This window comes from Schistocerca americana, chromosome 1 (genome assembly GCF_021461395.2).
Source record: "Schistocerca americana isolate TAMUIC-IGC-003095 chromosome 1, iqSchAmer2.1, whole genome shotgun sequence".
Classification (NCBI taxonomy): Eukaryota; Metazoa; Arthropoda; class Insecta; order Orthoptera; family Acrididae; genus Schistocerca; species Schistocerca americana.
In genome coordinates, this window is record NC_060119.1 from 786,331,138 (window position 1) to 786,345,951 (window position 14,814).

The 14,814-nt window shown below is 38.2% G+C and overlaps 1 protein-coding gene across 1 annotated transcript in view; it reads left to right on the forward strand.

The window, feature by feature from the left end:
• Positions 1 to 14,814, forward strand: part of LOC124612367 (protein wings apart-like) — a gene marked incomplete in the record, with an annotated part of 96,077 nt that overhangs the window by 38,735 nt on the left and 42,528 nt on the right. The window contains 4 exon segments of the mRNA XM_047140535.1: positions 7,957 to 8,084; positions 8,450 to 8,819; positions 9,150 to 9,365; positions 9,541 to 9,763. Coding sequence (XP_046996491.1) covers positions 7,957 to 8,084; positions 8,450 to 8,819; positions 9,150 to 9,365; positions 9,541 to 9,763 — 937 coding nt within the window.

Here is a 14,814-nt window from a genome sequence, read left to right on the forward strand (position 1 = left end):
CTTGTCCTAGGGGTGGGAAACTACCCCTAAAGGCAGAAGAATCAGCAATGATCAATGGCATGAGGATGCAGAAGGCAATGGAAACCACTGCATTAAAGACACATAACGTGTATCCACAGGACATGTGGCCTGTAATTGAAGAAGTGTCATGATGATCTCTCCATTGGCAAAAGATTCCGGAATAGTCCCCCATTCGGATCTTCAGGAGGGGACTGCCAAGGGGGAGGTTACCATGAGCAAAGGTTTGAATAATCAATGGAAGGATAACTCTCTACGAGTCAGTGTGTGAAATGTCAGAAGCTTGAATGTGGTAGGGGAACTAGAAAATCTGAAACGGGAAATGCGAAGGCTCAATCTAGATATAGTAGGGGTCAGTGAAGTGAAGTAGAAAGAAGACAAGGATTTCTGGTCACATGATTATAGGGTAATATCAGCAGCAGCAGAAAATGGTGTAACAGGAGTAGGATTTGTTATGAATAGGAAGGTAGGGCAGAGAGTGTGTTTCTGTGAACAGTTCAGTGACAGGGTTGTTCTTGTCAGAATAGACAGCAAACCAACACCGTCAATGATAGTTCAGGTATACATGCCGACATTGCAAGCTGAAGATGAAGAGATAGAGAAAATGTATGAGGATATTGAAAGGGTAATACAATATTTAAAGGGAGATGAAAATCTAATAGTCATTGGGGACTGGAATGCAGTTGTAGGGGAAGGAATAGAAGAAAAGGTTACAGGAGAATATGGACTTGGGACAAGGAATGAGAGAGGAGAAAGAGTTCTGTAACAAGTTTCAGCTAGTAATGGTGAATACCCTGTTCCAGAATCACAAGAGGAGGAGGTATACTTGCAAAAGGCCAGGTTATACGTGAAGATTTCAGTCATCATGGTCAGACAGAGATTCCAAAATCAGATATTGGATTGTAAGACGTACCCAGGAGCAGATATAGACTCAGATGACAATGTAGAGTGATGAATAGGCTGAAGTTTTAAGACATTAGTCAGGAAGAATCAATATGCAAAGAAGTGGGATACAGAAGTACTAAGGAATGATGCAATACACTTGAAGTTCTCTAAGGCTATAGATACAGCAATAAGGAATAGCTCAGTTGGCAGTACAGTTGAAAAAGAGGAATGGCCATCTCTAAAAAGGGCCATCACAGAAGAAGTTGAGTCCAATATAGAATCTCCTTAATACATCTCCCATCATTGTGCTGTGTGTCCTGCACAACTCCAATTTACTTTCAAAACAATCACTATCATGTCCTCTACTCCTGTCGTTTCTCTTGTCCTTTTGTTTGTTTTCCATGCCTTCTATTTATGCCCAAAATGCATCTTTTCTTTTCTCATTGGCCAGCCCTCAGTTTTTGAACTGTATAAGCATTTAATGGCCAAATTTCACTTCCGTAAGTTAATTCTGTCAGTGTACATGGGTTGTAGGTTTCCTGTTTGAAGCAGATAAGGAATTTACTTCTGAGTACAGCAGTGTTTTCTTAAACAAACTGAAAACCGGTTTTAGCCGTCTCTTTCTTTCTTTTGTTGTTGCTGTTGTCTTTAATGTGAAGATATGTAAGATGCATTTCTCCATGACAGTCAATTCTCTACAAGTATCTTCACCTTTGCATAACTACTGCAAACTACATCCATTTGAATCTGCTTAATTTAGTCAAGTCCTGATTTCCCTCTATAGTACCCCCACACTCACACACACTCTTTCCTCCATTACCAAATGGATGATCTCTTGATGTCTTAGGTTGTATTCTATCAACTAATCCCTTATTTAGTCAAGTTGTGCCATAATATTTTCCCGCAAAGTTCAATTCAGTGCCAGCTCATCAGGTGACTGTCTAATCTTCAATATTTTTCTGTAGAACTACATTTGAAAAGCTTCTATTCTCTTATTGTCTCAACTGCATATCATCCAATAATGACTTCCGCTCAAGGCTACATGCAAGGCATATACAATGGGCATTCAATAATCAAGACAAATCAGGGTAGAAACAGTTTTTGTAGGAGTAGTTCTGTACTTTCATGTCTTTAGGTTGGCATCACTGGGATGTCCTGAGAACAGCTGACAGATAAAAATTGTTTTGTTTATAACCTCAATATTGCTTTTAACAACCTAGTGTCTGCTTGAAGTTTTCATTTTAATTAAGTGATCAGTTTTTTTTTTTTTTTTTTCTTCTTTCTGAAAGTGAAAAACTGGGTAAAATCTTTTCTCGAATGATTTTATAGTATGGTGAAAATTGTATGAACTTCGGGAATTTTTATAAGTGGGTAGAATAGTTCAAAAACAGTGAACCTCAGTGACTGACAGGCAACATCCTGGCCGGCCAGCTGAAGTATCAAGTTCTTCACTTGAAATCTGCACCTAAGTGTGCTTTCAATGAATTGATAATAACTACAAGTGAACAAATCATTTGCATTTTTTAAAAAAAATGGTTAAAAATTCATCTGGTTTCACTGGGAGGTTTGCTAATGACACTGTTATGTTGTTAGAGATGACAAAGGACTTCGAAGATTGGCTGAACGGAATGGGTGATGTCTTGAAGAGAGGTTATAAGATGAATGCCAGTAAAAGCGGAACCAGGAAGTCGGGTGGAATCAAAGGCAATGCTAATAGAATAGAGTAAAATGAGACACTGAAAGTTGTAGTTTACTATTACTGTTTCAAGTAAATAAATGTTGATAAATTTAATAGAGATTATTGAAAAATACTTTTTGGAGACATAAGTAAAAAAGATGTTTTCATCAAAAGCATTGCTTCCAAGTTGTAATCCTGGAAGATTCGTCAGCAACTATGACATCCAGTCTTAAAAGCCTTCATTGTATGATCAGAAGACTAGACAGTTGAAACTGATTTAACCTCAAAAATCATTATGTGAGCATTGATTGAAATAAACTTATTTGATAAAGATAATGTGTTCACTGATGCTCTCAGATAATAAAACGGTGAATACATGCTTGGCATATAATTTTACAATTGCTGAGCCTGATTATCAGGATCATTGATCCTGTGCTTTAAGGTCCAAAGGGTAGCTTATAGCTCACCACTTTGGTCTATTGCATGCGAACCTCTTCATTTCTCGTAACTTCTGAAACCTATCTCCAATACCATATTGTCATTTCCTTGGTGCCTTATGCTTTGTACTGTCAATTGATCCTTTCATTTAGTGAAGTTGTGCTTTAATACTCTTTACTTCCCAATTTGATTCAGTATCTCTTCATGTGTTATTCAGTCTTGTCCACATAATCCTCAGCATTCGTCTGTAGCTTCACATTCCAGAAGCTTCTGTTCTCTTGTCTAAACTGTTTAATCACTTCTGAACAAGGTTGCATTCCAGATAAATATCTTCATAAAAGACTTCCTAACATAGCACGCTGAAAAATGATGCCTCTGAATTTTTTATGTGAAAATTCTTAAAGCTTTTAAATAAAACAAACATTAATATCATTCTGCGTCTTTATTCATCGTGTCTACGTATTTATTTCTCAACATAGTCACCACAGCGACTATTTTCACTATAGAATGTTACACTTTGTCAACAGAGCCACAACCTCACGTGTATTTGCACTGTTTCATGACTATCAAATTGAACTCCTCAGTGGTGTTCATTAAGATTCAGAAATAGATGAAAACCAAATGGGACAGTCAGAACTGTATGGAGTATGAATCAATGACAGTGAACCCAAGTCGTTGGATGTGTTGCAGCGCTTTTGTATGGTCTGGCAGTGTCACACCAAAGGAGATGATGCTCCCTGTGTGGACATACTCTTCGAATTCCAAACTCGATTACAGCTTGCTGTTTCTCACACATCAACTAAGTAACATTACACACTGCCCTGTTACAAGCTACAATTCGGAACCCTCTAGTGGTAGAGGACTGCAAATATGTTAACATCAAGAATAAAAATGCAAAGTGTTAATGATGTTTCTTTTATTTAAAAAGCTTTAAGAGTTTTCGCATAAAACATTCTGATGCATTACTTTTCAGCACACTCTCATACTTAATTTATATTCACGCAGAACATACTTTATATTCACGCAGAACATACGACCGGAAGACATGTTTAAAATTTTTAGTGGTATACACTAACCTTCCTTGTGAATTAGTCTACCTATCAGTGAAAACTGTGTCAAAATGCCAACAGTATTTTCTGAGATTAGCATTCACCAACAGACAGAAAAATGCAACAGAGGACTTTAGTTTATAATGTGTGTATACGAGGTCTGATCACAGGGTAAGGGAATTTTTTTAGTTAGCGGGCTTTATACATCTGATTTTCAATTATTTTTTTTTTTTTGTTTTTTTGTTTTGTACACGTTCCTGATGGATGTTTGCATTTTCAGTTGTTTTAAATATTTAGTTTATTGTTGACAGTCGAAGAAAAGGGTATACATGTTTTCGAGTGCTTGATGAATTTATATTTTGAAAAAGGTGGATCATAGACTTTGCTGCATTATATTTTACTTGAAAAATGGAATAAAGTGCAGCACCGCATTCAAAATGTTAACTGTGGCTTTTGGCAAATCTACTATGAGTAAGACAAGAGTTTGAGTCATATAAAATTTCAAGGAGGGTCAAGAAGTTGAAGATGAAAGCTGCCCTGGATGCCATAGCACACCAATTACCGACAACATTGTGGAAGGAGTAAAGAAAATGTCCAGGAAAACAGGCAAATCACTATCAGAGAGGTTGCAGACGACATCGGTGTATCTTTTTTCTCATGCCATGCAATTTTTCGGACGAGTTGGGCGTGAAACATGTAGCAGCAAAGTTTGTTCTGAAATTGTTGACTTCCACCCAAAAACAATGTCACATAGACATTGCTAAGGAATTGCTGAATGAAGTTGACAATGATTCAGAACTTCTAAAGAAGGTTATAACAGTACGGATATTATGCCGAAACCAAGGGTGTGTTTGGGGGGGGGGGCGGGGAGTCTTCGCTGTTATGGACTCCTGCGAATTCTTTGTATTCCTGATGTTGAAATGAACTATGAAAGGACATCATTTGGCCACCATTTATGAGATAAAAAAGAATCACCGAAGGAACTGGACACTGTAATGAAAAGCTAATTCCAGAATTGCGTCCAAGATTGGAAAAAAAAAAGCACTGGCACAAGTGAATTATATCTGAGTGGGATTGCTTTGAAAGTGTCAAAGATGATGTTGATGAATAAATAGATTCTTTGTGGAAAACAAAAAATTCCTGTTACTTTTTTATCACTTTTTGTAGTTTGGTCAAGGTTCACTGTTCTGCAGATCTGTGGCAGCTGTTATTTTTCCGCCAAATACCTCATCCTCTCTAGGTGACCAGCTCATAGCTTCCATCATTACCAGTTGATGTCACTCCAAACAACTGTTAAATGTGGAACATATAAAAATGAATGTTTTAAGCACTCATCATTACTTAGCAGTAATATATTATATGCACAAACCTCCCTCCTGAGTCTATTAGTGAAAATCATATCAATATCCCTAAAGAGTAGTTCCTGAGATTAGCCTGAACATACGAACAGAAACTGAGGTGAGGGATATTTATAATATTTATACAGGTTAATATATTAATCTTGATCAGAAACAGTCTTCTTGCTATTGTGTGTATGCTTTTAATTTCCTCTCTACTTCTGCCTCTGTCAGTTAGTTTTCTGCCCAAGTAGCATAATTCATCTGCTACTTTTAGTGTCATTTTCTAGTCAAATTTCCTCCTTCAGAACTGCCTGTTTTAATTTGACTGCATTCCATTACCCTTATTTATTTTTCTAGATGTTCATCTTATAAACTCTTTTAAGAGACAATCCGTTCTGTTCAGCTTATGTTCTAAGTCCATTACTGGCACTGAAAAAATAATATTGTCATTTGCAAACCTCAAAGTTTTTATTTCTTCTCCCTGAACATAAATTCATTTTTCAAATTTCTCCTTGGCTTTCCCTGTAGCTACTCAGTGCACAGACTGAATAACATTGGGGATAGAATACAATCCTGTTGGACTCCCTGCTCCACCACTGATTCCCTTGCGAGTCCTTTGACTGGTATACCTGCAGTGCAGTTTCTGTACAAATTGTATACAGTATAACCTTTTTTATCTCATTTTATGCATCCTACCCTCTAGAATTTCAGCCTGCTGCATTTTTATACTGACTCCTGTCATCTATAAAATTCAATGTCTTGTGTGTAAGCAAATGGTTTCTACTAGACATTGTCTTTCTGCTTATTTGATCCCCTGCTATTCATCTTATATCGTTTTCCTTTCCCCTGTTTCACTCTTAATCCTTGCTTTGAAGATCTCAACATCATCTGGTTCTCTCAATTAATCCAGGTCCCATCTCCTAATGTACTACTTTTTTTTGTTATTTCTTCAGTTTTAATTTGCAGTTCATAACTAATTTCCTTTCCCCAAATCCACATTCTCCTGCTATTTTTCCTTCTCTTCCAACAGCCTCCTGTTGAAATTAAATTTTGTCTTCCATTCTTTCAATCTCCTATTATTTCTGTTGAGCTAGTAGGCTATAAACTGTTACTAATGTTGGATTTGTGTCTTTCTTGGTTATGATGTTGTTCTCCCTATAACATCCTATTCAGATCTTTGGGCTGGGACTACTCAGGAGGATGTTACCTTAAGGGGCAACAGATCTGTTGTGCTAGAGGTTGGAGCGTGAAACATTAGATCCATTTATTGGATGGATAGGTTAGAAAATTTAAAAAGGGGAATCAGTAGTTAATAATAATAATAATAATAATAATAATATAGTATAATTGTATATAATGAGTAATAGTAAAATGTGAATGTGATGGCAGGAAGAACAGAATTCCCCATGAGGCATTAAACTTATACCTGTACAAGTTTCTTAAGTTAAAAATAACGTGGGAGATGTTTTGATTCATAAAAGTACTGTCTCATTTCAAAGTATTGATGTAATGTCTAAAACTGCCTCATTTGAAGTACTGATATCATGTCTTGTCTAGATTCAATCTATTTCACTCACACTAGTTATTGCTGCCCTTACCACTAATTATTATAGATTAACACAATATAGTCTAATGTTGTGTTGTTATTAACATTGTTTGGTCCATAGCTAACTAAACCAGTGAAATCTGCATCTCTGTTATGTGTCTCTGTTGTGAGAGTGTGCAACATTGTTTAATTCATTTGGTTTTTACTGCTTTATAGGTGTAGTATTTGCTGTTGCTATATGTTACAGAGTATTCAGACAAGCATCATGTTCCCATTGTTGAATTTGTTTCATGAATGTAATATCTGTGGTTGTTCACATTATTTGGTAGGAACTTCAGTCTAGATCAACAAACTTCTGGGCCTGATAGCAAAATGAAGGTGCTGTGGTTTTGGAACATGAGAGCTACTAGGTTTATACGTAAAACAGGATGACATAAAATTATAAGAATGCATAAACTGTTCACATAATGAGAGTGTAGAGGAATCTAAAAGAGATTTAAGAAAACAAGTTGACATGCATGGGACATTTGATAGAATTGTGAGAAGAATGCCACATGATAACATTTGAATTCATCCCTACATAACATCAGCAGCCTTGGAACTGAGGTTGAATGTGTCTGTATTTTGTAATTACTGTATTTTGTGGAAAGCCTCAGTGCATAAATTGCATATAATACATTTTTATCTGTCTAGTTTTCATACTTAACTACCTGTACAAAGAGTACAAGATGGATGATGTATTACTTGAATTGCACATGTAATTACAGAGAATATTCTGATGAACCTTTTCACAGCTATAGAAAGTTACTGTATTATTTGACTACAAGGAAAGAAACGGAGCACATCGCATCTTGAAATTGTTCATTTTGAAGGATTTTGTCATGTGCTGCAATAATATGGATGAGTTTCCAAAATTAGCTGGCTTGACTATAATTGAAGAAGTTCATGAACAACTACAGTTTTCATCTCAATTTGATTTTTCTCTCTTTTTTTAAATTCCAGTATTATACTGTTGTCCGCAATGTTAAAAAAGCACATCAGATCCAAGAGTCTGGAGAATTTCAAGAATTTAATGATGATGTAGAATATATTTTAGATGCTCTGCAGGACAACAACCCAATTGGAACACGGTATGTGACAGATCATAATTAACTTATAGGACATAGTCAGAGTTTTATTGAAATTTCTTTCCATTTGCGTCCTTTTTCCTGCAAATTTATTATTCAGTGTTCATTGCATTGCTGATACAAGATGAACTGCATGTCAGTCATGTTAATTTTGTAAGTGTGTTATGTAATAATTACTACTGCTAGGTGTCACAGCAGAAACATTGCTTACTGATTATTATAACATGGTAAGTTGTCAGTCACTGCTCAGCTGCCATTTTTTTTTAATTTATTTATTTATTTATTTATTTTTTTGTGTATATTGTATTGGAAGTAAAACTAATAATTTCATCTTTTAAAATTATTAATGAATTGTTTTTCTGTGGCAGGTGCCTTTCAGCCATAACATTAGCTTCAAAGTGTATGGCACCAGCATTTCGAATGCATGTCCGTGCACATGGTACAGTGGCCAAATTCTTCCGTGCACTACATGACGCAACTCGAGATCAGAGCTTGGGGCTTTGTACTGCAACTGTGATGTTTGTGCTGAGCCAGGATCGTCTCAATATGGATCTCGATCGTGACTCTCTTGAGTTGATGCTTGGTCTATTAGAATGTGATGCTTCTCACCACAGTGCTCTTGATGACTGTGGCATGAGCAGTGTTCAACTTGCAAAGAACAAGGAGAAAGTGCGAGAGCTTTGTGCTGCAATACAAAGCCAGGGCCATGCTAAATACCTAGACCTTGATAACATTACGGTTAGTATAAATTTTAATGACGTTTATTAATATTTTTGTTCTTGAATGATCATAAGAAATACAGTAGATTTGAAGTTCTTATTGAAAATGACTGTATTAAACATTGCCATGAAATTTGTGGTATTTATTTTGAACTTCTATATTATGTCACAAATAACTATTTTTATCACTTTTGGTAACATACTTTTTCACTGTTTAGTTGGGTTGGCCAAAAATTATTGGCCTGTGGGCATACATATAAAATAATTTGTGATATGAATATAAATGTCTTGTCTATTGTACAAATGGTCTTTGGAACATGAAACTAGCTGAGTTTTTGTGTTTTTGTAGGTGGGCCATCTAGCCATGGAAACATTGCTAAGTTTGACATCTAGACGTGCTGGAGAATGGTTTAAAGAAGAACTGCGAGAACTAGGTGGTCTTGAACACATAGTGCGCACAATTTGTGACTGCTGCACACAAATTGATGATTATGTTGTTGAGTGGACTGAAGTGCTCTTGAACAGGCTCAGGAAAGTTGACCGATGCCTCAGGGTTTTGGAAAATGTAAGATCATTTACTATCTCACAGAAATGTAATATTCCATTGTGTTCTAAGGTGTCCTCAATTTAGTGGGTAATATGCAGATATTTGTAGACAATGGTTAGTTATACTTTCCATGAATTTCATGGTGTGAAAGATTAATTTATTTTTTCTCGTTTCCCTTTTTATTGCTCCCCAGGTTACTCACCAAAATGAAGAAAATCAGTTGTACCTCTTACGCTACAGTGATGGAATTTTGGTTGATACATTAATGAGACTCTATTGCCAGTGTGACTCTGAGATACCATTGTACCCAGTCACAAATGCAGGTGACAAAGAGTCTGCCGGAGCTGTAATAAGAGAGGCATTGCTTGCTACTCTGAAGGTGTTAATAAATCTTTCTCATGACTTCAATGATAAATGTAAGTAATAGATCTATTTTTAATTTTGTTTAAGGTGTATAGTAGTGCTGGTTATGAGGCAGTTTTTCTGGGGTCTGCGGGTTCATGCCATTTCCACCAGAGCCTCAGATTTCTAGTCGATCAGGAACCATAGGAAAATGAAATGGATTGACAGATTTGTTCTCTGGTCCCTTCAGATTTTGCTGATACAGCTGCAAACAAAAATCTTCAGAAGTGTTCACTTGATTGTGGTTCAGAGGGGTTAAAATGCAGATAGAAAGAAATGACCAAATCTACTTCTATTTTTGACTAGAGCATACAAATTCATAAAGTGAATTGTGCATGAAAGAGTCTTAGCACAACAGAAATAATCAATTTTTTATAATATAATGTAATTGGTTAGATAAGAAATCTTCTCAGCAAGCGGCGGCAAGAGAAACACATGTAAAAAAGGTTTCACTTACGCAAGCTTTTGGAGCCAGTGGCTCATTCTTCTTGCAGAAGGTGAAGAGAAAAGGAAGAGGGGTGAAGGGAAAGGAATTGGAGAGGTGTAGGACAAGGGATAGATTTTGGAAAAGTCGCGCAGAACCCTGGGTCAGGAGAGGCTTACTGGACGGGATTAGGTCTTTCCTTCTCATCCTGTCCGGTAAGTCGCCCCTGACCTGGGATTCTGGGTGACTTTTCCAAACTCTGGCCATTGTCATAAACCTCCACAGTTCCTTTCCCTTCACCCCTTCTTCCCCTTCAACCATTCTGCTGGAAGAAGGAGCCACTGGTGCCAAAAGCTTGCACATGTGAAACCTTTTTTTTTATATGCGTGTTCTCCTGCTGACACTTAGTGAGCTGTTTCCTTACCTATCCAATTACGTTATAAAACAGTCTTAATGTTATTACTGGGAGGATGTAATTACTACAAAAGTAGCAAAATACATATTTATTCTGATTGATATGTTGGTTTTGTTGTAGAGAGAAAAAGGGGGGGGGGGAGGAATGGCGCAATGAGGGACACTGACTTCTTCAAATTGTCAGATCTGTTTCCAGAAAGAAAGAAACAGTGAACTGCAACTAAGTACATATTTTTGTCCACTTTAAGAAAGAAAGTGTTGGCTCTAAACAATTTTAGTTAAAAACAGTTTTAATGTAATTGAAAAACCAGTTTTCAGTCTTCTGCCCCCTTTCCTTTTTTAAATAAATGAAACATTCTACACTCTATACAATCTTTGTTTTCACATCACCACAACTTATTTATTTGGTCATTACAAAACCATAGTGTTTTGAGGAAATACTGCTCTTTGTGGCATGTAAAGTGTTGTGTACATTCAGTGTAAAAGTCCATTCGCTGTCGTTCGTCAATGAAATGCCTCTTCCATTTGTAATTGTTTCCTATAACAGTACTGGACATGCTTGTTTGGAGTGTACTAGTCAGTAACCCCACATCTGTTGACCAGCATGGCTTCAGTGAAGTGTCCATTTACTACATTTCCTCCTGGCAGCCTCCAACTTGCTCACCCTTGATTTACTTGTCAGTTGATCGCATCTGCTAACCATCTCTAGACTATAGAAATGTTCTTGAGATAGAGAGATTTGTCTTGAAGCATTGGATGTGGAGGCATATCAAAACTTTTTGAGGGCAGAGGTAACCACTGATTGTGTACACAAAACAATGAAGTAACTATATGATTTTTTTTATAGACTAAGTAAAGGCTACTGCTTAAGGGGGAACACTGTGACCATCTAGTAAATGAAATTATTTTGTTGTATCTGCCCAGCCTTTGGTCACACAAATTCTTTCATCATTGTAGAAAGTTATCAGGTGACATGTTTAAAAAGAAAGAAAAGAAATTTAGTAACATACTTGGAACCTAAATTACAAAATCAGACAAGATTCTATAAACAACTACATGCACTTGAATGTATTATATTGTGATTTGTCAAAGTAGAATTAAACAGGTCAATGTAAATAGGCTGCATACTGTATTGTTTGTTATAGTAGTTTTAAAATGTTTTATAGGTTTTACAATTATCCAGTATAATAAAATGAATTGCTGTGGCCGTGTTCTCTGCTCTGTCATGAAAAAAAATATTTGTTCCAGTTATCAGTGTTTAGTCTTGGTGTAGAACACACAGTTGTATTTTTCGATCTGCAGTTAACAGCTTTCACTGTGTGTGATGAATGCAGAAACTATCAGAAACAGGACTCTAGTTTTTCAGTAGGGTTGGTCTCATTCACACAGGACTACACTTAGTTTTCATTGTAAGTAACGATCACTTAGAAAAAGAAAGATACAAGGTCTGTTCAAAAGATTCTGGAACATTCGTAATTTCCCACCAGTGTTGTGTTGGAGCGAAGTGCATTTGGCATCCCTGCACACACCTGTGTTTAAAGTGTAACTGCTGGCAGTTTCATTGTTTATGTCTTTCAGTTATTGTTCAGTGCTGTATTGAGTAAAAAGTTGTGTGGCACAGCTTGTGAATTTTGAGATGGCAGAGCTAGAGGAGCAACGCAACTGCATTATATTTTGCATGAAACTCAAGGAAACCTGTAAAAAGGCACACCAAATGATTCAAGAATCCTACAGGGATGAGTGCTTAAGCTGTACTTGGTGTTACTTATGGTTCACACATTTTAAAAATGGCCAGATGAAGTTAAAGATGACCCTCATTCAGAACACCCTTCGAAATCTACCAATGACACACATCCAGGATCATCAATGAAATTGTGCATGCCAATCGAAGCCTGACTGTCAGAGAGAGATTGCAGAATGTAACATTTCAATTGGATAATGTCATGAAATCTCGAAATGCATCATGTTGCTGCCAAGTTCATCCCAAGAAAGACCTTTGCCTCACAATCTGTGAAGAGCTATTGGATCGCACATATGAGAATGAGGTGTTCCTTAAGAGAATCATAACTGGTGATGAGATGCGGGTCTATGGTTATGAAGATGAGATTATGGTTCATTCTTCAGTGGGTTGGGAAAGTTTCTCCATGACCAAAAAAAGCTCGTCAGGTCATGTCAAATTTCAAAGCCATGGTGATAGTTTTCTTTGACTTTGGAATACTAGTTCATCACAAATTTGTGCCATAGGGACAAAATGTTAATCGATGGTGCTATTGGGACGTTTTGCGACACCTGCAAGAAATTGTGACAGAAATGGCCTGAAATGTGGCCAGACGATTCATGGTTCTTGCATCTTGATAATGCACCCACATATCCTTGTTGGTGTGTGACTATTGCACAAAAAACAAAATGACGTTGGTGCCTCATTATTTGTACTCTCCAGACCTGGCCCCTGAGGACCTTTTTTGTTTCCAAAGTTGGAAAATCCATTTCAAAACCAAAGATATTCAGTGATAGACGAGATAAAAGAAAATTCGTGAGTGGTACTTTGCGTGCTCCATCAAGAGGTGTACCAAGACTGCTTCCGGAAATGGAAACAGTGTTGGGAGCAATGCATCAATGGTAGAGGAGAGTATTTTGAGGGAGACCACGCACAGTAAGTAAATGGTAAGTGTAGAAAAATTTTATGGACAAAATTCTGGAATTTTTTGAACAGACATCGTATATAAGTTAACAACCATTATTTATGTAGGCACATGATGATGACAGTTGTGGAAATAAATGATGGGATAAATTATCATCACACTGCAGACCCTAGGATATTCTAATATGACTTTACAAGGCATTGTTTTAAATAACAAAAAAAACAGCATCCAAATAGTGGAAAGAGAGATACAGCACTGACCTTACCTGTTAAGAAGGATAATCGTATAACATTTTGTTTTAAAAAAATGAAATATAATGAGTAGCCATGCAATTCTTTTGAGATGTTTCCGAAAAATAGTTTATGTTTTGAAAGACGCACTTAATTTATATTAAATTTTAGAATACACTGTTTATTAAAAATTTCAGTTTTTTAAATTTATTTTCTTTCCTCAAAATTGGTAATTGTGGTCAGGGTTCATGTTTGTAGTGTCCATGTAACAAAATAACTATATAGTGTATTGTCTTGAAGTTAAACTTAATCCATTATAGTAAGTCTGTAGACTGCACATGCAGCATTTTCATGGCACTGTGACCTGATTGGGATGTTTGGCCCCATTGCTGGAACAATTTAGTCCCGTTTGTGTTCTGTTGGGAGAAAAATGCAAATCCATGAGCTACCATATACATGTACAAACCCACTCACTCCCTCTCCCCCCCATCTCTCCCCTATCACTCTCCTCCATCCCCCTCCTCTCCCCCTCCATCTCTCCCCCTCCATCTCTCCCCCTCCATCTCTCCCCCTCCATCTCTCCCCTCCATCTCTCCCCCTCCATCTCTCCCCCTCCATCTCTCCCCCTCCATCTCTCCCCCTCCATCTCTCCCCCTCCATCTCTCCCCCTCCATCTCTCCCCCTCCATCTCTCCCCCTCCATCTCTCCCCCTCCCTCTCTCCCCCTCCATCTCTCCCCTCCTCCCCCCATCTCTCTCCCCCATCACTCCCCCCATCTCTCTCCCCCCATCACTCCCCCATCTCTCCCCCCCCATCACTCCCCCCATCTCTCTCCCCCCCATCCTCCCCCCATCACTCCCCCCATCACACTCCCCCCATCACACTCCCCCCATCACACTCCCCCCATCTCTCTCCCCCCTTCACTCCCCCCTTCACTCTCCCCCCATCTCTCCCCCCATCTCTCTCCCCCCATCTCTCTCCCCCCATCTCTCTCCCCATCTCTCTCCCCCATCTCTCTCCCCCCCATCTCTCTCCCCTCCATCTCTCTCCCCCCCACCTCTCTCCCCCATCTATCTCCCCCCCATCTATCTCCCCCCATCTATCTCCCCACATCTATCTCCCCACATCTATCTCCCCACATCTATCTCCCCACACCTCTCCCCCCCTCTCCCCACATTCTCCCCCCAGCTCTCCCCCAATCTCTCTCCCACCAATCCCTCTCCCCCCAATCTCTCTCCCCCCAATCTCTCTCCCCCCAATCTCTCTCCCCCCCAATCTCTCTCCCCCCAATCTCTCTCCCCCCCAATCTCTCTCCCCCCCAATCTCTCTCCCCCCCAATCTCTCTCCCCCCCAATC